Genomic DNA, 21,429 nt, shown 5'->3' with positions numbered 1-21,429 from the left:
ACCACTCCTGCTAGCTCTCTCTCGAGTAAATAAATAAAATCCTAAAAAGAGAAAAGGGAAAACAAGGTAATGACTAATGGATGGAGAAGGCCAGCAACATTCTCTAGAAGGAGAAGGGAGTGCTGTGCGAGCCTCCCCAGGGTTCTAGGGTTCCACCTTCTCTTACCTTAGGGTCCTTTCTTGGGGTCAAGACCCTGGGGCCACCATTCCATACCCTTTCCTTCCATGAAAGCTAGAACCACTGGACTTCTCTCCATCATTCAGCTGGAACCGGCCCTGCCTTAAGCTTGGAGGGCAAGGCCCCTGCCCAGATACTTGGTTTAAAACACGTTGAGATGAAAGTTCATAATCCTCACCCCATCCTAAATCAGAGTGGGACGAGTTGACATTCGTGAGCTGTGTGTAGAGGAAGGCAAAATCCGCAGGCAAATCCGGCAGCCTCTCTGACAGTCTAATCCGACCAGGAAAATGGGTAGGAGATGCTTCACGGTGCGATTTGAGAAGCTCGGCTCACCTTACCTATCCCTGTTGTCCACACTGACACTGGCATGCCCACCCATGCTTTCATTTCTGCTAAGCACCACCCTCCCCAGCTGGAGGAGGAGAGTGGCCCCTGATGTTCTAATGAGCTAATAAAATACTTCTATAGGCTTTCACATTCAACAGTCATCCCGTGCAATAAGCTAGTGTCGTTCCCAATTTGCACGAGAAAACTGAAGCCCACAGAGACAGTTAGAGACCACAGACGGGGGTGGGGTGGGGTGTGTGTGTGTGTGTAAAGGTTGGTGCGAGAACCAAGGGCTTTTTTTCCTTTGAAGAGGAGAATGGGAAGACGTCCCCTGCCCGGACCCCGTCCTCTGCTCCGTCTTCCGTCTTGTCTTCCGGTCAAGTGATAAAGGGGACAGAAAGGAAGGAGCCAGAATCAGGTGGAAGAGTTACTTCTCAGCCATGCTGGGCGTGGGGAGTCTCCACGCAGTTTCTCGCCTCCACTGCGGCCCAGCGAATCCCCATCCCCGAAGAGGCAATCCGCAGACAAATCATTCTCTAAACACTGGTCACAGGTGATGTGAGTAAGGGTCCTTCTGTGTGGAGCCCAGGCGGGAAGTATGGGTGGTTCTTGAACTGAAGGCAGCCTGTGCTGCTGGCTTCACTCCCTCCGAGGGGCCTGAGCCCCAGGACCCCATCACACGGGACTCCGAGCCTTCCATCACCAGCTGCTGTCAGCCTCTCCTCAGGGCTCCCCTCTTTTGCTCCTGGGAGGTGGGGGCCGGTGGCTCAGGATGAGGGATGGCTCCGGAGTCCTTCTAGCACCCCACAGAAGTGGTTCATGGGAGACACTGGCATCAGGTAGAATGGAATCCCACCTTTGTCACTCATTACTGGCCAACCCTGGATCCAGAACTTCACCTTCCTGATCTGTGACATGGTGATGATGCTTCCTGCCTCCCACTACCACAGTGAGGACCGCTGCTTCCTCCAGGGGATGCTGGCTGAGCCTTGGCAGCGGTCAGGTCTACCTGCTCTGTGCTCCCACGGCCCCGTCATGCTGTGCAGCCACATGGACAGATTTGCCTCTCTCCGGGACTAGCTTGCAGGCCCCTGGAGGGCAGGGCTGGGTCTTTTCTGTTTACTCTTGCAGCTTGGGGGTTGACAGAGTATCCAAAACACCTCTTGAAGGCAGGGATGACTGGTGGGGAGGAGGTCGGCTTCCCCTCCAAAGATAGCTTTTTGGCTGCATATTTACCTTCTCGACACTGAAGGCCTCAGGCCAGCCGGGAAGTCAGAGTTGCTGACTGCACACTTCGGGAGCGGGCATCCAGCCCAGGGCTGGGGAGAATGGGACAGAGCATGACACGCTGGCCTGAGCATTTCTTCTCGACATGCCTCTCTGCCTGTGTGACTTGGGCAAGTTCCTCAAACTTTCTGATCCAGGGCTCTCACCTATAAAATGGGAACCCCAGTACCCACAGTGCAGGGTTGTTGGAATTAGATGAGATAATGCGTGCAAAGCAGCCGGCACTTATGAGACAGTGCATAGTAGTTACCATTAATAGACTCCCCAGTCTGGGGCTCACACTCGGAGTTGGTCTCTTTGGCTTCTGTTCCACGGGCTGCCTAGGTGGTCCTGCCCTTGTGAAGGGGACTCGCTCTCTTGTAAGCACCCCGGGGAATGGGGCAGGCTTGGGCTCAGGCACAGGGAGGGAGGCAGTTCCCACAACTGCCCACAGTTCGCAGAGGAAGTGTGTGACTCAGTTCGTCTGAGCCTCAGTTTCTCCGTCACAGACAAATGGGGCTCATCATCTCTTTTCTCAAGGCTGCAGTGAAGCCGCTCGCGAGGGTGAGTAGCACACAGCGAGTGCTCAGTAAACCTCGTTTCTAAGCATTTTGCTTATCTTATTCCTTTCTGCTAGTCTTCCCTCCAAATCCAAACTCCACTCCCTATCCCTACCTTGCCCCAGACACCCCAGCTCCCACACTGCCCATGTCGCACCCCCGGATGCTTGGCCTCGCTCTTGGTGGTGACTCTAACACCCAAGAACCTCTGAGTCCTTTCTTCCCACCCTGGACAACCTAGGCCTGCAGCTTCTCAGTGTGACTCAGCAAGGCCACCCCTCCAAAGAGGACACCCCGTCTTCTGAGCCCTCCACCTGACCTGGGCAAGGAGGGAGCCTCCCATTCCTGGTGCCCGCCCCACCAGGCCACAGAATCATTGTGTTCTGGAGAACACGGGGCTGCAGAGGCCTGGCCCACGAGGGGCTGCTGAGGCTCCGGGAGGGCTGAGCTGCGCTTGTCTGGGAGCTGGTACTCTGTGCGGTGCCCGGGCAAGCTGGCAGGGAGGGATCTGGTTCCCTCAAGCCAGGACAGAGTCCAAGGACCTGGAAGGAGGTCAGGGCTCGAAGCTATTTGGTAAATATCAGGTTTGGCCTCAACAGGTGGGAGGCAGCAGGGGGCAAGACCAAAAAGTGATGTTTTTGTGGGGAGGGCACAGCTCCCAGGGTGCTCCAGGCCTGGTCCTGCTCCCTGACCCTGGTTTTGTCTCTGGTACAGCACCCTCCCCTTCTGTTGTACCCTGATCAGACTCTGCCGTGTAGGGTTGCCTGAACATGCCCGATGATTTACCTCCTTCTGCCTCTGCTCCCGCAGCTGCCTCAGCAGGAAATGTCCACGTTTCCCCGGCCCTGCCTCCCTCTCGACCATGTGTAAACCTACCCCGTTTTCAAGTCTCAGCTGAGCAATAAGTCTCCTGAGAAGCCTTTCCCAATACTCCATACCCCCTCAGACCTAGGTAGCCTGTGTATGCCTCTAACCTAAACGCCTGTAACACTTTGGGCCCCTTCATTGTCTGTCTTCCCGAGTGGACTGATGTCCCAGCCCCCATCCCATCACCATGCCTGGCTCACCTAGGCTCCCATGCGTTTGTTAAATGCCTGAATCGCTGACTGAGCCAGCGGATGAGAGAGAGAGAGAGAGAAAGAGGTGTCGAAAGGTTCAGGGATCCAAAATTGGGGAGGGGTAGACAGGGGCTCCTCTAAATGTCCCCCAAACCCCCAGTCAGCGTAGGACGGGGAAGAGCTGGCTCGAAGCGGCTCCTGGAACAGCAGACCTAGGTCCCCTACATTCTGATCCCAGGGCCCGCTGGATAGAACGAACCACAGGAAAATGACTTCGTGGTGTAAAATGAGGGGTCTTAGTTAATTAATTAGTTTTAAAAGGGTTTGCAGGCAGTGGTTTTCAAAATGAGGCTTGTAAAATGTTCACTGGCCCTGTCCGCACTTGTGGGGTGTTAGTGACATGTGGCTGCTGGGGGCAAGGCTGTGAACTTAAATCTGAGCCTTGCTTCCCTGCTTTGGGCGTTACCAGGCAACTGTCTGCTCTCCCCGCTTCCCATCCATCTCCGGAGGACCCCTCACTTGTGTAACAGTCCCAAACCGCTGATTTCCAGTAGGTCCGTTAGTGGGTGTATCAGAATCTCAGTGTGTGTGTGCCTCTTTGGGGCTCGTGTGTGTGTGCCCACGCATGTGTGTGCGCATGCGTGTGCAAGGGGTATGTTCACAGCTAGAGACATATTTGATCATGCCTATCATACTCCTAATAAAAAGCAGAGTAATGAAAGTTCAGCACAATCTTGGCTACTGAAGACGTACAGAAGAGAGCGAGTGAAAACTCAGCGTCAGGGTCATGGAGGTAAAGAGGTCAGGAAGACTGCTCTGCTTTTCCTGCCCACACTTTCAACAACCCTGTGGGGCGGGGAGGGCACACATTATTCCCATTTTACGGATGCAGAAACAAAGACCCCAGATGGACTACAAGCTCATCAGGACAGGGACTGTGCATACAATATGTAAGCCTTGTACTTAGGACAGTGTCAGCAAGCTCACAGAAAGCACTCAGTATTGAATGGATGCATGGACAGAAGAAATAGTACTGAAATGACTGGCCCAAACGTGTGCCATGCATCAGCAGTGGAGCTGGGACAAGCTCTGAATTTTTGCCATGTGGGGTCATCCCACTCCTCCGGACCGCAAACTCCAAGGACAAAAAGCACCCTTGGGCCCTCCCTTGCCCATCTCCCTCCTTCTAGACCCTATAGACACCTAGGCTTCTAGAAGATCACACCGGAAGGGAGGCAAAGCAAGTTCAAGTGCTCCCTGGGCCCGCTACGGACTTTGATCACCTGTTCCCTGATTTATTTTAAGCTTTGTGTACTTGGGCCATTAACTATTTTTGTTGCTGTTTGGGGCAATCACCCTGCTTGGAGGCAAGAGGATAAACAATGAGATCTCTGTGTTTTGGGTAAATTTCACAACTCAGGTGTAAGTTCATTGAATAAAAAAAACCTAGGCAAGACTGGTAGAGTATCTCTTCACAAGCTTAAAAGTCATATTGCTAGCCCACCACCTCCTCAGTGAGGGCACCAACTGAGTCAGACCTGAAGGTTGTTTTGCCTCTGACACAACGAGGAATGTAGGTCTTGAGTGAGTTGGAGTTCAGGGATACGTCCAGCTGAAACACATGGGTGGCCCAAGCAGGCCAGGGACAGAGGTCATTGCACAAAGAGAAGAAAGGCCCAGCAAAAAAATAAAAAAAGAAAGAGAAGAGTCCATTTTGAGGAGTCAAAGCCAGGGAAGGCAGGTCGCCCATATGGTCCCTGGGGTGTTGCCCCCAGGGGCAGAGGGACCCGTCAATCACAGCCACAGAAAAGGCTTAGGGGGACTTTCAAAGCTGCTGAATTAACTCTATTGCTGCAAAGCAAAAGGCAGGGGGCTCCAGCCCTTAAAGAGATGAGAGGAATGTAAAGTGTGAAAACATCTGAGCTCGCTCTGCCCGGCACAGCTGCATGGCCTGGCTGGGGGCCATTCACAGCTAGGGGCCCCAGCCACCCCCTCTGCCTCCAGCTAATGAAACCAGCATGGGGATCCTAATGACTGATCAAAGCCCATCCAACTTCCCCAGGACGTCTGCTCCCCTGGCCCTGCCCAGAGTGGGAATGGTGCAGTGAGAGGGAGGGGAAGAAGGTACTTGGTGGTTGGGCATTGGGGGTGGGGCAAGAGAGGCGGGTCTGGCCAGGTCTGACCTTCCCCTCTCCTGGCTGGCCTAAGCCTTCGCCTTCTTGCCAGAGAGGTGAGACAGCATCATTCCGACTCCAGATCTCCAGGCACAGTTTTCTGGGTCCTGAGCACCAGTCTTCTCACTCTGAGGGCTGGCGGGAGGATGCAGGGGGACAGAGGAACACAGCTTTTGTCAAAGGGCCCCAAGCCAATGCATGATTTCCTTCTGACGTGAGCTTCTGGTGCTGGTCTGACTTTCCCCGCCTGGCCCCTCTCTGCTCACTAACGAGGCTGCATCCTTTTAATGTCACCCATCATCAAGTCAGCTACTTTACGTACCAGTTTGTTCCTAAAGGGGTAACTGGGTGCCCACACCCACAGGCGGCTGCGCCTAGTGGGACAGACTGGGACCTGCCAGGATGTCTGCTTTCTGGTCAAATGCTCAAGCAGCCCGACATGCCGGGGACACACAGACAGAGGAATACTAAACACTGAATACATACACAAATAGACCAGATAAAATATTTGTCTTGCTTAGAAGCCAAGGGCAAAGATATTTGTGGAACGGTAGGTATGTGTCTGTGTTTGAGGAAGCGGGGGCAGGGGGAGGGTGCTGATAGCAGGAGTTGGTGCATGTGGGGAGGGTAAGGGAGGGGAAGCTGTTGCTTTCACTACTAGATCCGAATGCTTTCCTGAAATTGCTGGTGGAACTGCAGAAGGGAGAACTTTGCTCGGTGGTGACATTGCATCTGGAATGTTCCAGGAAGGGGAAGAACCTGAATGACATTCAGAGATGAAGACGGAGTCCATGAAGGGAGGGTATACGCCCAGGCATGAGGGGATGGCTGTGTTACCTGGAAAAGTCTGGGAGGGGGACTTGCTGGGATGGGGAGAATAGTAGAGAACATAGCTCTCAGAGTTCCATTAAGAGCAGCCGGGGGCTTGGGGCAGCGGGAGGAGGGGGCTGGGAAAGTCCAGGTGACAGATGGCCAGGCTGCTGCTGGAATGCAGAAGAAGGAAAGAGACTCATGTAGGAATTAACAGCGTATATTGAACAGGGGGGACCACACACCTAGCTCGTATCCAGGTTTCCCTGGAGACAATGTTTTCATTAAATAATCACTGTAGAAATCCATAGTCCCCAGTGCCTTGCCCCCACATCTCAGGGCAGAACGTGAGTCTCTAGGACTGAGCTAGACCACGCTGGAATCGAGGTACTGTGGCTGGACAGTAGAGGGCGCTGTGACTCTAACACGTTAACCAGAAGCCACCAGAAGGAGGAAGCAGGCCACAGGAAGGGTTCCAGTGGGTTGTTGGGTTTGCGCTGTCTAAATTCCTGGTTGGCCTTTAGTGTCCAATAAACACAGAGTGACATCCATATAAGTAATCGCAGGGTTTCCCCAGGATGGACTGAAATAGAACGGAGGGGCCAGAAGCTTCTTTGGCCAGCATACCATTTGGCTTGTGCCCAGATAGCAGGGGGCGATAACCATTAATGCTTCTCTCCTGAAATGGGAAGAAAAAAAAGCCTCCCTCATTTTTAATAACTTTATTCCCCAAACTTCAAAAAATGAAATTGCCAAGTTAAGAACTTGCCTTGAAAAAAAAAATTCTAATTTATTATAAAGAAGGTCCGGGGCTTGGGAATTTTTTAATGCAGATTCCTAATTTTCCAAAGTGAGATTCTCCTGTGCATTTGAATAGATTATGCTCGGTATTGCTAGCCCTTAGCACAACGGGAACATTATTAAAACGATTGCATGGGTCTCAGAGGAAGGGCTCTGCTTCTCGCTTCCTTTCTCATTTTGGGGACTTCGTATCAGAGACTGTCCATTTTTGCCTGTGGAAGAAACTGGATTTCCAAGGAGGTGATACAGAGAGGTGCTCTGCTGTCCAGGCCTTGAGGAAACAAGTCAGACCGGATCCAAAAGTAATGAGATTAGAACTAAAGGAATCGAAGTAAGTGGGGAATCCTTCCCGGAGAGCCCCGTTTAGGAAGGGACTCCCCTGTGTGCCTGACCCATGTTCCTATTAGGCCCGGCTTTCCTGAGGACATTGAGTGTCAGAAAGCAGCTGGTTCTCTAGGATAATGAGCATGAATAGGGCAATGGAGCAGGGCTTCCCCTGAGAAGTTGGGTTCAGCCTCTTGAAAGCAGAAAGGGAAGAAGGCAGCAAGTTCCCCAGCAGAAGACTCACACAGAAGATATTCCTATGTGGGAGCCCCTCCTAGGAGCCCCCAAAAGAGTGTGGAGAAGGGACCCCACCCCCTAAAGAGCCAATTGGCCTCAAAGTCCAGTTCTCTCTGGAAAGGACAGCCTTCCCTGAGGAGGAGTCAGAGGTCTTTGCTCTGGGGATCTCACTCACCTCTACCATCCTGCCCTGGCCGTCTCTGCCCAAATGACTCCCCACGACTCCCCATCCTGATTCAGTTTCTTTGGGAACCGCGCTGGCTCAGGGAAGGCCCATGGCAACCCAGCCATAGCCTAGTGGCCTAACCAAGGCCATCAGGACCCCAGACTTTGGCTCGGTCACTTGACCAGGGACAACGACACTTCCTGTCAGACACTTGTTCCCAGGGCCCTGGGGTTACAAATAGATGTGTGGCTTCCTCAGGGCAAAGTATTCCTTTGCTGTAAATGGATTTCCCAAGGTGAAGTCCTGGTGGTTCCTCAGAGAGGAGAGCCTTGCGACAGTCCCTGCCCAGGGCGTCTAACTCGGAGGCCCTAGATGGGGACCCAGAGCCTCGCTCCCTCCCCCGAAAGGCTCGAGCCGCTCACTGGTGACTTCTAGGGGCCCGAGGGCCCGAGAGCTGCGGCCCCACCTCCATCACGTCCCTTAGCAGCTGGGATGTATTAGTTCTCAGCTGTATGCTGAGAATTAAATTAGGCTCCTGTACTTAACAACGCCCGGATAGTATTCTTGGACCACAGAGGCCCTGCTGCAGCTTTCCCGCTAATCCCCACCAAACCCAGACTTCTCCCAGCTGCCCCAGCAGGCAAAACAAGGCTTGGGGCCGGCGGGAGGGAGGCAGCATCCACCAGCTGTGCTGGTCCAATGCTCTCTGACCTCTTGGCCCTGCCCTCGTCTGTCCCCGAGCGTCACGTATGAGGCCTTGGCACCCACCACCTGCTAAGGATAGGAAGTGACCCCACGTCTGTCCCCCATTTCTACTGTGAAGCTAGGAGAGTAGGATCTAACCACAAAAGAAACGGAGCCGAAGTGCTTGACTTTATTGGGACCCTGGGGGTCTCCAACTCTTCCCGAGCACAGGCTTCCTCTACTGAGGAAGGAGGAAGCTCATTCCCCATGATGGCCTCTGTGCTCCTAGGTCTCCACAGGCCAGGCCTCCCGCATTTCATTCTGACTATGGAGGGGAGGGTCCTGACGTGGTGTCGCATGCCTGGAAGCTTTCAAATAGAGGGACCACGTAAATGCAGAGTCCGCCCCTGCAGTCATTCGTAGAAAGCTCCAGATGTGGGCAGGAGCTTGGCCGCATAGGAGGCTGGGTTGGAGAGAGCTGAGGAAGGGGTGTGGAGCTGACATGTTGGAGCACGGGTGGGGATAAAAGGACGTGTGTTGGAAGGCCGGAGAATGACAAGTGCTTTTGAATTTCCGGCGGGGAGAGGAGTCAGTGGTGGTCTGCAGGCTGGACGTTCTGTAAAGTGGTGATTTCTTGGGGGCAGGGGGAGGTGGGGGGAATCAGGGATGGATGGAGCAGCGGCTGTATGCTCACACCAGGCTGCGGGGGTCCGGATCCTCAGACCTAATGTGATCAAATTCAGTCAACCCTGTGTCTGCATCTTAATACCCACCTCGTGCTGCACAGACCTGCTACGTAGTCCCTGAGAACGGCTGCGCGTGAAATGCTCAGGAGCGAAGGGCGTCAGACAGAGCTGCTGGTCCCCTGCAGTGAAAGGCTTTCACTGCCCATTTGCCGGGTGAATGAGTGAACGAGGGCTCTAGCCGGGTCCGTTCACATTACAGATACTCACTACCCCCTTACCAAAGTAGCACTCACTTGAGAGACCAGGGTAGAGAAAACAGGAGGGAGTGAAGGTAAGGGCAGGAGAACTGAGGCCCCTCTGACTGCACAGCCACATCACTAACTCAGGGTCTCCAGAGAACGAAGTATGGAGGGAGGTGAGCATGGGAGGAAGCACGGGTCCGAAGGGATGGTTCTGAAGGACCAGGGGAGCCCAACCCACAAAAGCTGGGCCGGGCCTCAGACGGAGGGGAGGAGACAACAGCAAGGCAGCGCGAAAATGCCACCGTCTCAAGAGGGGCAACCAGGATGGAGTCTCAGGAGAGCTCGGGGGGCTGTTGTGTCCGAGCTGAGGGATGGAAACTGGGAACCAGGGGGAAAGGGTTGGAGGACGTAGAGATACAGTCCTGGCCTTTTTCTAGCAAGAAGCTAACGGAATCCTGAAGAGAAGGGTGATTCCTGGAATGGGCAGGCAGAGTAGGATGGGACAGAAGGGCTCCAGTGACCAGTAAATGAGGGATCTGCTCCAGAAGAACCTCTGATTAGGGTTTCACCAGATACTCAAAAGCAGACTCGATTCATAGGCATCTGATCTCCCCGCATGAGGGGTTGGGTTGTCTGATGTCTACTCCAAGAGGGAAGCAGGCTGAGGGTGGGGAAAGGACCATGACTGGGGGCTCCAGACCATGGTCCCCGATGTTGGTGACAGAGCTACCCAAGTAGGGTCCAAACCCGGTTTTCTCAAAGGCAATGGTCCTCCGGGGGCCTGTGTTGACCGGCTCTCCAGAGGCGGGAGAAGCCCAGAGTGTGGCCAGAAGATAGCTGGGGGAGGCCTCGCTCTGTCCCGCCCGGGGAAGGCCACCGCACCCCCTTCCCGTCATTTGGTCAGTCGACACTCACCTGCGGGCTGTCCTGGTAGGGTGGGGGAGGGACATTCTGCGTGGCCATCATCGTCAGAGCAGGGGCTGGGGAGGCATGTTGCATCATGGGATTGATTCACATCGAGGATCTGTGGCAGGAGAAAGGGGGCCGCACCGTTAATAGGCTGAGCGCAGGGAGCCCTGGGGACCGGCCGGCTCAACATATTCTGAGGCCAGGCCACCTGGACTGAGGGCCTACAGCAAGCACTGGAAGCCCTTTAGGGGAACAAATGAGAGCTAAAGAGGAGAAGCCAGGGTGGGGAGGGGCTTTCTGAGCCATTTTGACTTAAAAGAAATGATATTCAAATCATACGTGAAACAACTGAACACCCCCCACTCCCCAGCCTTGCTTTGTACAGCATCAGCTGGGGCCTGGTGGGCGGGGAGGGGCAAGGGAAGGGGAGCCTGGCTGGTGGCAGCACAGGGCACTGGCGGCAATTCGGGTATCCCCCAAGACAAGGGCGCTGGCCCTTTCCCAGGCTTCTGGAACAGCCACCTGGGCTCTCAGGGGTAGGAGGTCTCCTGCCCTAACTCTTCCAAGTCCCACCTCACTACCCCGGGGTCTGAGAGCGCAGGCTAACCCCTCCCAGGCGTGCTCGTCACACCCCCTAGTGGCCGTAAAGGGAGGTGGGGGTGCAGGCCTGCTCAGACTGGAGTGTGGGGTGGCCAGGATGGGGAGACCAGTTGGTCTTCAGGGAAGGGAAAGAGGCTGGGGGACATCAAAGAGCCTGGGTGAGCCTCCCGTCACTTGCCGAGTTTTTCTAGGTGTTTGCTTGTGACTGTGGAGCAATGGATATGTCTGCGATGTTCTTTTAAGTAAGCCTCCTTAGCCTGTATTCAGGACGGAGTCACCAGCATCTTGGGGCCAGAGGAGCAGAGCCAAGACCACCCCCATCTTACAAACAGAGGAGGGGACAGAGGGTGTGCAGAGGGGGTGAGGCGGTGCTAGTGAAGCAGAGATTGGACCCGAATCTCCAGGTGCCCTGTCCCCTGCTGTCCTGAACGGCACTACTCCCCACCCATCACCAGTAAGTGAGCTGCCCCTCCTGGGCCTCACGGATTCTTCTTGAAATGGAACGTGGCGTTGTAAGTGGAGACAGCCTGGCAATACTCCCCACCCCAAGGAAACGGAACGCCCAGAAAGCTGTTGAGCTACACTAGATGCCCTGAAATATTTAGAGCTGGAAACCACAGGCTAGTTGCCTGCCGCAGGTCTGTCCATCATGGGGCCCGGAAACTCCTAAGAACCTCCGTGGGGCAAGGGGCCTGTGCTTCTCCCTGGTGGAGGGTGCTGAAGAGCTAGAAACATTTGAGAGTGCAGACTCAGAACTTCCCTTCCCTCTCCCTGAGTGCACTGTGGGGCTCCCTCCTCGTTCTACTGATGCCTTCCCATGCCTTCCCTAGGGTCTTCTGGAATGTTCACATATGTGAATTCTGTGGTAATGTGAGGGTGTTTGGAGCTGCCTAAGGGAAGGGCCTGGTCTCCAGCACCCTGAGGGGTGTGTGTGTATGAGACAGAGTGTAGGTGTTTTTTCGTTATTTTTCAGGAAAAGGAGGAAGTGGGAAGGCTGGCCTGACCTGAGTCTCCAGCTATGCTCGGACCTTAAGTGCGTGCGGAAACACGGGACGTGTAGGTGTTCATTCACGGACTATTTATTTATCAAGTGTCGTCTACACGCTAGGAGGTGTGGGAGAATAAACAAGAGGAGGCAAGCTCTCCTCGGAGTGTTATCAGTCAGGGAGGTGATGGCCCAGCAGGCAAGAAGAAAGAGAAATGAAGAGAAATGAAGGTTCCGGAGGAGACCCCAAAGGGACAGAGGGCTTCTGCAGGGCCTGCAGGGCATCCCCTTGGCCTCTCTACCACCTCCCCTCGCCTCCCCTGGCTTTACCTCAGATGTCAGACCACCAGGATGTCTTTGCAATAGAAACACTCAGGGTCTCCCCACCTCGCACACACATGAGGCACCCAGATCCATTCTGTATTTTTGTCAAGAGTGTCAGAAGGGAGCCCTCGGGGGAGCCTGTCACTTCAGGCGGGAAAACCATGTCTGTCTTCGCGGCTGGCTCTTTGTCTGGGTGGCGGTAAACATCCAAGGAAGGCAAGAGCAGAGCAGAAAGTCTTCCCGAGGGAAAAAGAGGATAGAGACTCCCTGAGATGTCCGAAGAAACTTCCAGAATGAAGACATTTGAGAGATTAAAATGAGTGTGGAATCTCTGTTAGACACTGAGGGACAAGAGGAAATTGGGATATTTCAGGAGTGTGTTAGGCTCAGCCTTTCCTGGAACTCTGGCAGATGAGGTAACTTTGGTTGGGGCCTCAGGACCTGCCTTCACACCTCTTCCTTGGAGCTTCCTTGGAGCTCCTTGGCGGGGGAGAGAGTGAACCACTGCAGGGCTGTAGTGCCAGCAGCCTCCAGAAGAGGGAGCCTGGGGGCAGAGTCTGGGGTGGGAGCTCCCTAGGTGGTTTCTCTTTCCTCTTAGGGGCAACGGGTTCCCTTTAACCTTGGGTTTGGGTCTTGGGGTAACCTCATTTCACGCAGGAGAAAGTCAGTAAAGGCAGAGCAGAGGACACTTAATGAGGAGGACTGGGGCTAAATAGAGGGGTCTTTAATTTGCTTTCCTTTGTTCACTGTTCAGTGAATGAGAGCTGGGGTCATTTTGGAGTTGCTGTCCCTAGAAATATATGCAATGGCAGGAGGGCTACCCAGCCTGGGGGCAAAGAGAGATGGGTGAAAGAGGTCTGCAGCCAGAAGCAACCACCGACGCCCAAGCTGAGAGGAGATTTTTTGTCTGGAGTCTGTCAGGCTGGGAGCTGGGGCCAGACCTGCCTCGCCAAAGGACACAAGAACAATTTTCTGAGGACCCAGATGGCCTTTGCCCCTCCCCTCCCCCTCTCTGGGGTCACCACAGGCCACTAGGCCACTAACCCATTGCCCTCTGGGGGCTTCTCCTGCCAGAGAACAGGAGGACTTTTCATCAGGGGCTTAAGTTTCGTCAGTTCTCTGCTCACTCAGGCACGGAAGCTTCTGGTAAGGAGACGCTAGGGGAGACCCCACACCCATCTCTGGAAGCTTGCTCTTTTCTTCACACCACTCCACAAGCACAGGCACTCCCCCGTCCTTGGGGAACCCCACTGGTGAGGCTTGGGGGAGCTGAGGGGTGTGTGGAACCTCCCTGGAGAGAAGGATGTGGGGATCCAACTTCTCTTGTCTGAAGCTGGGCGCAGTGAGACTCCGTAGTGGGTGGAGGGAGCTCCCTGAGCTATCCCTGCGTACCCGGCCCTTTTTACACTTTCTTCGGGAGTCCGGAGGGGAATAGTAGGCCTGGACTCTAGAAACTGCAGTCTCCGGCTTCCGGCATTTGTCAGTGGCTCAGAGAGGCTGCTCCGCCCTGCGCAGAGGCCCCAGCGCTCTGTTACCAGACACCAGGGCACTCCAGGGAGCGCAGCCAAGACTGCAAATGGAGGATGCATGAGGAATGATTTACCACCGAGAAATTTCCCATCGAAGGCAGGCTCACGTCAAAAGATTGTTCTTAATGTTGAAAACCTTTATTTTAGGACAGCTGGGAGGGAGGAAAAAAAAACAAAACAAAACACAAAACCCTAATGCAACATTCAACCCCACAGTGATCTCCAAGAAGAAATAATGCGTGTCACTGATATTATCAAAAGGAGCTAAAACCGCCATTTTATAGAGCTCAGGAGCCCAGGAAGGCTGTGATGCACAGGTTGGGGGTGGGTGAGGGGACATCAAAAGACACCCCTTTAGGAAGTAGGAATGGGCAGCCAGGGAGCACCCACTCCCTGTCTCAACTCTTGCTCCCTCAGCCCTGTGAGGTGAGGCCCTGGGTCTGTAGCCCCAACTCCAGTGTGTTGACAAACAGGCTTAGAAAAAAATAGCAAGCTCGTTAGGAAGGCGCTCATTAGGACTTGTTGACATGAAACCCATTAGACCAATTAACATTCCATTAACGGCCTGGGGCACCAAGGGGTTAATGCTGCCCGGCAGTAATTGGGCTGGGGTGCTGGGGTTGGGGGCTCAGGGCCTTAAGGATGAGAAACAAAGTCTAATTGGGAACTCTCTGGCCAGCTGGCCCGACAGCATTTGTTCTCGCCCTCTGACCCTAGCGGAGACTACATTGTATCTGGCACCCGCTTGGAGGGGGCGGGGATGGGACCGCTTCCCTTTGGCTCCTCACAGTCCCGCCTCATGGCCCTAGATGGGAGGCTAGGCGGATGGTGGGCACCCGCCAAGGTGTGGAAGTGTTTCCATCCTTTCCTACTCTGATAGTCCTGTTTTCTTCATCCATCCCTGCTCCCACTTCTGGTCCAGTTTCTCTCTTGGCGCCCAGGGAAGCAAGTTCCCTCTCCTCTCCCCAGCTACATGTGCGTGACCCCCGCTTACAAAAGCTCTTTGGAGAAGCTAGAATTCTTGAGGCCCCAGAACCGGACTCATCTGCAGAGTGTTGTAGTTTAGGGCAGAGGGGCGAGCGGAGGGCACACTGGCCCTGGGTCTGTCTTCCTTCCTGCTATCCGTCTTTCCCTAGGAAGGAAGCTAAGACACACTGAGGAGGGCCCCACAGAAGCCCTTCTCTTCTGCCCTCTGACACACACCGGCAGTATTTTCATTATTTTCCTTCCCTAGCTACACGTAGAGGCTGTGGAAGTCCCATTCCCTGCCTGGGCCTCCTTTCCCTCTTTTCCTAAATTCCCTTGCTCAAAGCCTGTGCTCAGGGTCAAAAAGTCTGGAATCCTCATCTAGCTCTGTCATGTATCTGTGGCCAATACAAGTCAAGTTCCCCTCTTGGACTGCAAAATGAGGGATTTCACCAGAATATTCTGGAAGTCTTTGCCCACGGTGAAGCCCTCAACACAAGCTTGGTTGAATGGAAGGGAGATAGTTGGATTGTAGTTTCATTTCTTTTTCTTTTCTTTTCTTTCTTTCTTTCTTTTATTTTAAGATTTTATTTATTTATTTGACACACAGAGATCACAAGTAGGCAGAGAGAGAGTAAGGGAAGCAGGCTCCCTGCTGAGCAGAGAGCTGGATGCGGGGCTCTATCCCAGGACCCTGGAATCATGACCCCAGCAGAAGGCAGAGGCTTTAACCCACTGAGCCACCCAGGCTCCCCTCTAGCTTCATTTCAAAGGCTAGCCAGCTCATGTCTTCTCCTCCTCAGTGCCCATTTGAGAGTGAGGGAGAGAGGCCCCTGAGGCCGGAGAGCCAGGAGCTCTCCTCAGCACCCCCAGCCCAGAAGCCCCCATCCCACCCCCTAACCCCAGGCCAGGGAGGGAGCCCTCTGAGCAGCTGCCCAGGCCTGGGTTCTGACGTCTAGACAGATTTGCAGGAGACTGAAATAACAGAGTGAACTCAGCAGGAGAGACCAAAAGGCTGCATTAGTAACCTGGCTGGCTGCAACTTCTCCCTCCGGAGCTGCCGCCTCGACCCTGGCGCAATCCCCTTTATTTTCCTTCCGCCTAGAGAGAGCCTCGTCCAAAAGGAGTCTCTGGCTCAGATCCCTTCCCAGAAGCAGCCTGTAGGTGGCGCCTCAGAGCCCTGCTTTAATTGCATTATATAATAGAACCTGTTTACTAAATCATGTAATCAGTCGCCTTAGGATTTACAGCTTCGGATGTGTATAGAGAATTGGACTTTGAGTCAAATTTAAAAACAAATAAAAATGAGAGGCAGCTGTTGCTGATAGTGTGATATTCATCTTTTGGAAACAAATTCACCCCACTGCTATAAATTATGCTTGGAAAAAAAGTGTTGGTGGTGGGAAGGAGTTGGCTAGGTCTCCTGCGCTGGCAACTCAGAGCGATGAATCTTGAAATAACGGTGTCAACCTGTCACTGATTTCATGTGACTCTGTGGATTTATCTAAAGAAACGCAGGGGTGCGTGCACACACACACACACACCAGATTTCTGTGCAAAACCCAGGAAGGGCTAGAAATCTTGAGATTTGGAGGAAACACCGTGGTCACGGTGTGGGGTGTACGGAGCTAGCGCTGGGTGGTGGCGGGTGGGGCCACGGCCGGGACGGTGGAGAGCATGGAGGTGAAAGGGAGGTTGTAACTCTGGGCTGGGAAGCTTGAAAATGTGAGGAGGTCTGGTTGACATGTCTGCAAGTGAGGGAGAAGCGAAGGGTCCTTGAGGAAGGAAGGGGAAGGGGCCAGCCCCCCAGGAGCCTCCCAAACGCTGGACAGGGTGCTCTAGGAATCGGGGGGGGGGAGGTCAGGGGCCCGAGGATTCAGGGGACAGAAGTGCTGTGGCCTCATGGATGCTGCTTTGCCCCATCTCTCTGACCTCGGGTGCTGGGGGTGAGTGGAAGTCCTCAGGTCTGATAAGAGCAGGCTCAGAGTGGGGCGTGGGAGCCAGAACTCTACGTTACCGAAGGAAGCATTAGGTGGAGGGAGACCCTAGCAGTCTTTGCACTCAGGAGCAGACCCCTGCCGTCCTGAAGGCCGGCTGGCTAAAGGTCCAAAATGAGCCACCGCTCCACCATGACCCAGGTCTGCATGGACACTGCACCTGGCACAGAGCCCCAGGTCACTGCAGAATGCCCCAGCCAGAAGGACGACTTCCCTGGTGCCCCTCTGGTTCCTGCTTGGACATCTCCATAGGAAATCATTTTCCTGACTTCAGCAAGATAGCAACTGAGGCCACTCAGACCCCTTGGCTGCCCGCAGCTCTCTGAGCGAATTATCATTTACTACCTTTCTGAGAAGCCTACTTGGGTGGTGGTGCCGGGTCATGCCCCGTTATGCTGGTCTCCAGGGAACAGAATGGAGACAGAGCAGAAGCCAGTGTGAGCTTTCAGAGATGTGAAAATGTCTCTCTCCCCCTACCTTTCTCTCCTTCTCAGCCCTAACTGCCAAGTAGGGCAAATGGTCTTCAGCAGGGGTAAGAGCCTTCTGTGAAGTCAAAGAAGCCAGAGGCCCTCCTGCTCCCCACACAGGGAGGACAGTCTCTTCCAAATGGTATTGGTCCTCCTCCCAAGGGTCTCCACTCCTCTCCTTCCCCTACCCCCAAAGCCATTTTGCAGTTTATCTTCCTCGTGGCTGGGTCAACAGATCATTTATGCACTCTGACCCCAGCTGAGAGACCCCGTTCTGGGAGCTGGGGTGGTTAGGAGGTCCCCTGGATCCCTCTTGCCGCAGTTTAGGGAGGGGACGCTCAGGAGTTACAGAAGACAGTGGGTTCGACTCTGCGCTGGCTGTGAGTGGGTCTGTTGGTGGTCACAGACCACAACACCCCCTGACCACCCTGCCTAGAGGGGAGCCCCCCACCTCGCCCTCCTGTTCCTGCCATGCCTCCCTGATTCATGGGGGTTCTGAGAACATCAGGGCCCAGACTTGGGCCCCTCAGGGCTGCTGCCTTGCCCCCGACCCCTCCCCCCCACCGCCCCAACCAGTTTAGCTATTTTGCAGTTTGGCTTCAAACACGTGGACCAGGGTCAGAGTTAGGAGAGCGACTCCCCGGCCCTCCTTTCCTGCCTGCCTCCTGCTTCCCCACACTGGGGCCAGGAAGCGACAGAGCCCTCACTCTCCTCCCTGCCTGGGCTGTCACACCTTTCCCAGCTTCAAAAAGCTGCTGATATATTTTACAAACTGAAACAGCAATTTAATTCCCCCTGATAGCAGCAATTGTCCATTAGATCTTCCTACCGAGGAGCTTTAACAATAATTCCTTTCATCCGACTGCTTGCTTCTTCTTGATCTGAGAATCAATCCCATAAATAGCAGGCAAGAGTTTTCACATTACTCTCCCCCTCCAGCTTTTAGCATTTTGATGAAGATTCTCATCTCCTCTTAAAGCACTTCACAACTTGGCAATTTTCCCCCCTTTGGTTTCTTTAAACAAAATAAAACAAAAAAACAGAAAGGGAGGGGGAAGCATGCCAGTTATCAGGGTAAGTGCCATCCCTGCACGTGTCTCACAGGTAAGTGCTTTGCACCTTTGCCTGCCTGGAGGCGGGGGGATGGCAGCCATGACCTCCAACGGCCACTCCCTCGCTGCTGGAAGGGGGTACTGCTCGCTCCGGAGGGGCCCCACCGTAGGACCCTAAATTTCATGCTTACCCACAGTTGGGTCCAGCTTTTGCCTGTAATGCTCGACTCTGAGCATTTTCCTGTTTTCAGGAAAGCCCTCCCCTTGGCGCTGCATCTCAGGAGTGGAGGCCAGGAGGTCGTGCTGCTGGCCCGGTGGGGCCCACCTGAAGGTTCCATCAAGAAGCCTCTCCCTGGGCCTGTTGCCAAGTTCCCCCCCAGGCTCAGGCAACTCTGGAACCTAGAGCTGGGATTCTGTCCCCTCTGTTTCATGGCCAGCCCCCTTCAGCTCTACCCAAATAGCATGAGTGGGAGACGCAGGAACAGGGAAAGGAGAGAGCTAGAGGCCTTTCATTCAATTCTTTCTCTTATCTTTTAAACATGCAAGCAGTCCCAAGGATCAGGGGCAGAGGAGAGCCCTCCTGTTCTTGGGTAGCTAGAGTGAGGGTGGATTGCCAGGGCACTTGGGAGCCCCAGCCTGCTCCCCCAAGACACCATCACGTGCTCTCCTGTCTGCGCACACACACACACACACACACACACACACACACACACACACAGAAACAAATCTAAAAATGAACCCAGGGACCGAAATCCCCCTCGACAAACCTGATTCCCAGGTTTATTATTATTTGTCAAGAGCTGACGGCAGCCGCTGCTCGGGAACAGAGCTGAGAAAACAACACGGGCTGGGCCCCTGAGGCTCACAACTCAGCAGAGACAGAGGAACAGCTCAGATGCTGGGAAGCCCAGATGGAGGGAGCCAAGCAGCCATCTCCCTGCTGCCCTATCTGCCTCCCTCCCTTTCAGAAATCTTTCTCTTCTCCGAGGCAGGCACACTGGGAGAACGGCACTCCCGGGGAGCTGGAGAGAGGAGGGAAGTCAGGGGTGGGCAGGGAGGGGGCTGGAGCCACAGGACTGGGGCGGGGGATGGCATCCATAGGGATAAGGGACCCTGATTCTTAGTCCATCTGTCCCTTGCGATGCTCTCAGATTCTGCTGGAACCAGATGCTCCAAGGAGGGTCAGCTGGGCCCCTTTTCTCTCTTAGGAAGATACCACGTCCTCTGGCTGGATGATAGGTGGTTCTGTTTTCTAAAAAATTGCCTCCAGAAAAAAACGCTCAAGAGTCAGGGCTGTTAAAGCAAGTGGCTCTCTGGGCTCAGTTTATCACAGAAAAGCCACTCGTCCCTGATACTTCCTCACCCAGCTAATGGATGTCCTTCCTCCCTAGGCCTTTGGGGTGGCCCAGGGGAGCTTGTGAGAAAAAGGAGGGAGACCGAGGAGCGTCCATAGCGACAAGGTCAGCTCAGGGAGGAAAGGCTGCCCAGGAGCCTCCCTCAAGCTCGGTCCTCATGGCTGTTTGGAATGACAGCGGGGACACTGGCTCTGTGTTCCTCATCTGTCGGGGTGGGGGGAGCCCCAGGGAAGGGAGGATGATGGCCGCCATGTGCGAAAGACAAAGTGATGCTGGGCAGTGAGCCCATTCCTGGGCATTGCCAACCGGTCTCCAGCCCCAGCGGAGCAGAAACGCCCTCTATCACCTTATGAAAGTTTTCCTCCATGCTTTTTGCTGTGCGTCTCATCTGCCATTAAGGTCTCTGTATTATACTCTCGTGTCCTTTCTTTCATCAAAATTTTGCTCAAAACTCTACTCTTCCTTGAAGCAGAAGTACAGCACGGAAGCATGAACGATCACTATGTGTGTTTCTGTGTCGTGGGGGATCTGCTTCCCACCCGCATGCCCCATCTCGCCCACCGAACCTTGTGCTCTTCGGTAGACAAGATCATGGCCCTTCCTCACGTTTCCTTTTTAGGGGACAGAAATCCTCTGCCGTACAATTTCACAAGCTCTATCTCCTTATGGGACTTGGATATGTACACAGTTACAATTTAATTTCTTTGGCTTACTGTTAAAATGTGAAAGGAACAAACAAATCTGGAAAACAGAGCTCTTCCAATTCCAGCAGTCATGTACACCTCGCGGAGAGTGAGTTTGTGTCCGGGGAGCAAATTTTGAGGGGAGTGAGATGGTAAATGGACCGAATAACAGCTGCTATTTATTGAGCTTTCCCTAGGCCCCAGGCATTTTGCTAAGTTTCTGATGCAGATAACCTTGTGTCTTTTTCCCAGCCACTGCCTGGTGTAAGCAGGAGGGCTGTGCCCATTCACCGGCGTGAAAACTGAGGCTCGGAGCCATCGAGGAAGTCTTCCAATGTGACCCATGGTCTGCTGTCTGCGACTGAACATTTAACCTACAAGTCTCAGGGTGGAGGAGGGGAACGCCAGAGGAGTGAGTCCCCCAGCAGGTGGGAGAAGTACAGAAGAGGCAAAAGTGATTGTGGAGACAAGCTACCAACTGGGTCGTACCATCCAAAGCGCTTCCCCACGTCCTGGATTTCCGTGAATTCTGTGATAGCCATCCACCCTGGGCATGCGCAGCCCCGTTAAGGCCCGCGGCTTCGTTCGCCCCTGTAGACGGAGGCCCCCCCTCGGCAGCCCCTCCCGCCAGCCCCCGGCAGCTTCGGACAGCTGCGTGGGTCCACAGTTACCTAAATATTTCATTACGGTTTGCTGCTGTTATTTCACAAAAGTGAGTGGAAGAGGGAACCCTGGTAGTGCTGGTAGCGAGAAGTAGAGGTCTCATGCCCATCACGCCACGGAGACAAAGACGGGGAACAGGAAGCTGAAAGAGGGGCTTGTCTCAGTCCTCTGGGTGGCTCAGTGGGTTAAGCCTCTGCCTTTGTCTCAGGTCATGATCTCAGGGTCCTGGGGTGGAGTCCCGCATTGGGGCTCTGCTTCCTCCATCTCTCTCTGCCTGCCTCTCTCTGCCTGCCTCTCTGCCTACTTGTGATCTCTCTCTTTCTCTCTCTCTGTCAAATAAATAAATAAATCTTAAAAAAAAAAAATAGAGAGAGAGGCTCATC

The 21,429-nt window shown here is 54.1% G+C and overlaps 1 protein-coding gene across 5 annotated transcripts in view; it reads right to left on the bottom strand.

Moving 5' to 3' along the window:
- Window positions 1–21,429, bottom strand: part of PKNOX2 (PBX/knotted 1 homeobox 2) — a 259,719-nt gene that overhangs the window by 65,687 nt on the left and 172,603 nt on the right. For 4 of the 5 annotated variants that reach the window (XM_032359678.1, XM_032359674.1, XM_032359675.1 and 1 more), the window contains one exon: window positions 10,432–10,540. The exons of the other annotated variant lie outside the window; for it this stretch is intronic. In XM_032359678.1, coding sequence (XP_032215569.1) covers window positions 10,432–10,518 — 87 coding nt within the window. In that variant the 5' untranslated portion in view covers window positions 10,519–10,540. The remainder of the gene's footprint in view (window positions 1–10,431; window positions 10,541–21,429) is intronic. 5 annotated transcript variants of the gene reach the window in all.

Source organism: Mustela erminea, chromosome 9 (genome assembly GCF_009829155.1).
Source record: "Mustela erminea isolate mMusErm1 chromosome 9, mMusErm1.Pri, whole genome shotgun sequence".
Classification (NCBI taxonomy): Eukaryota; Metazoa; Chordata; class Mammalia; order Carnivora; family Mustelidae; genus Mustela; species Mustela erminea.
This window is presented reverse-complemented; position numbering and strand designations above follow the sequence as displayed.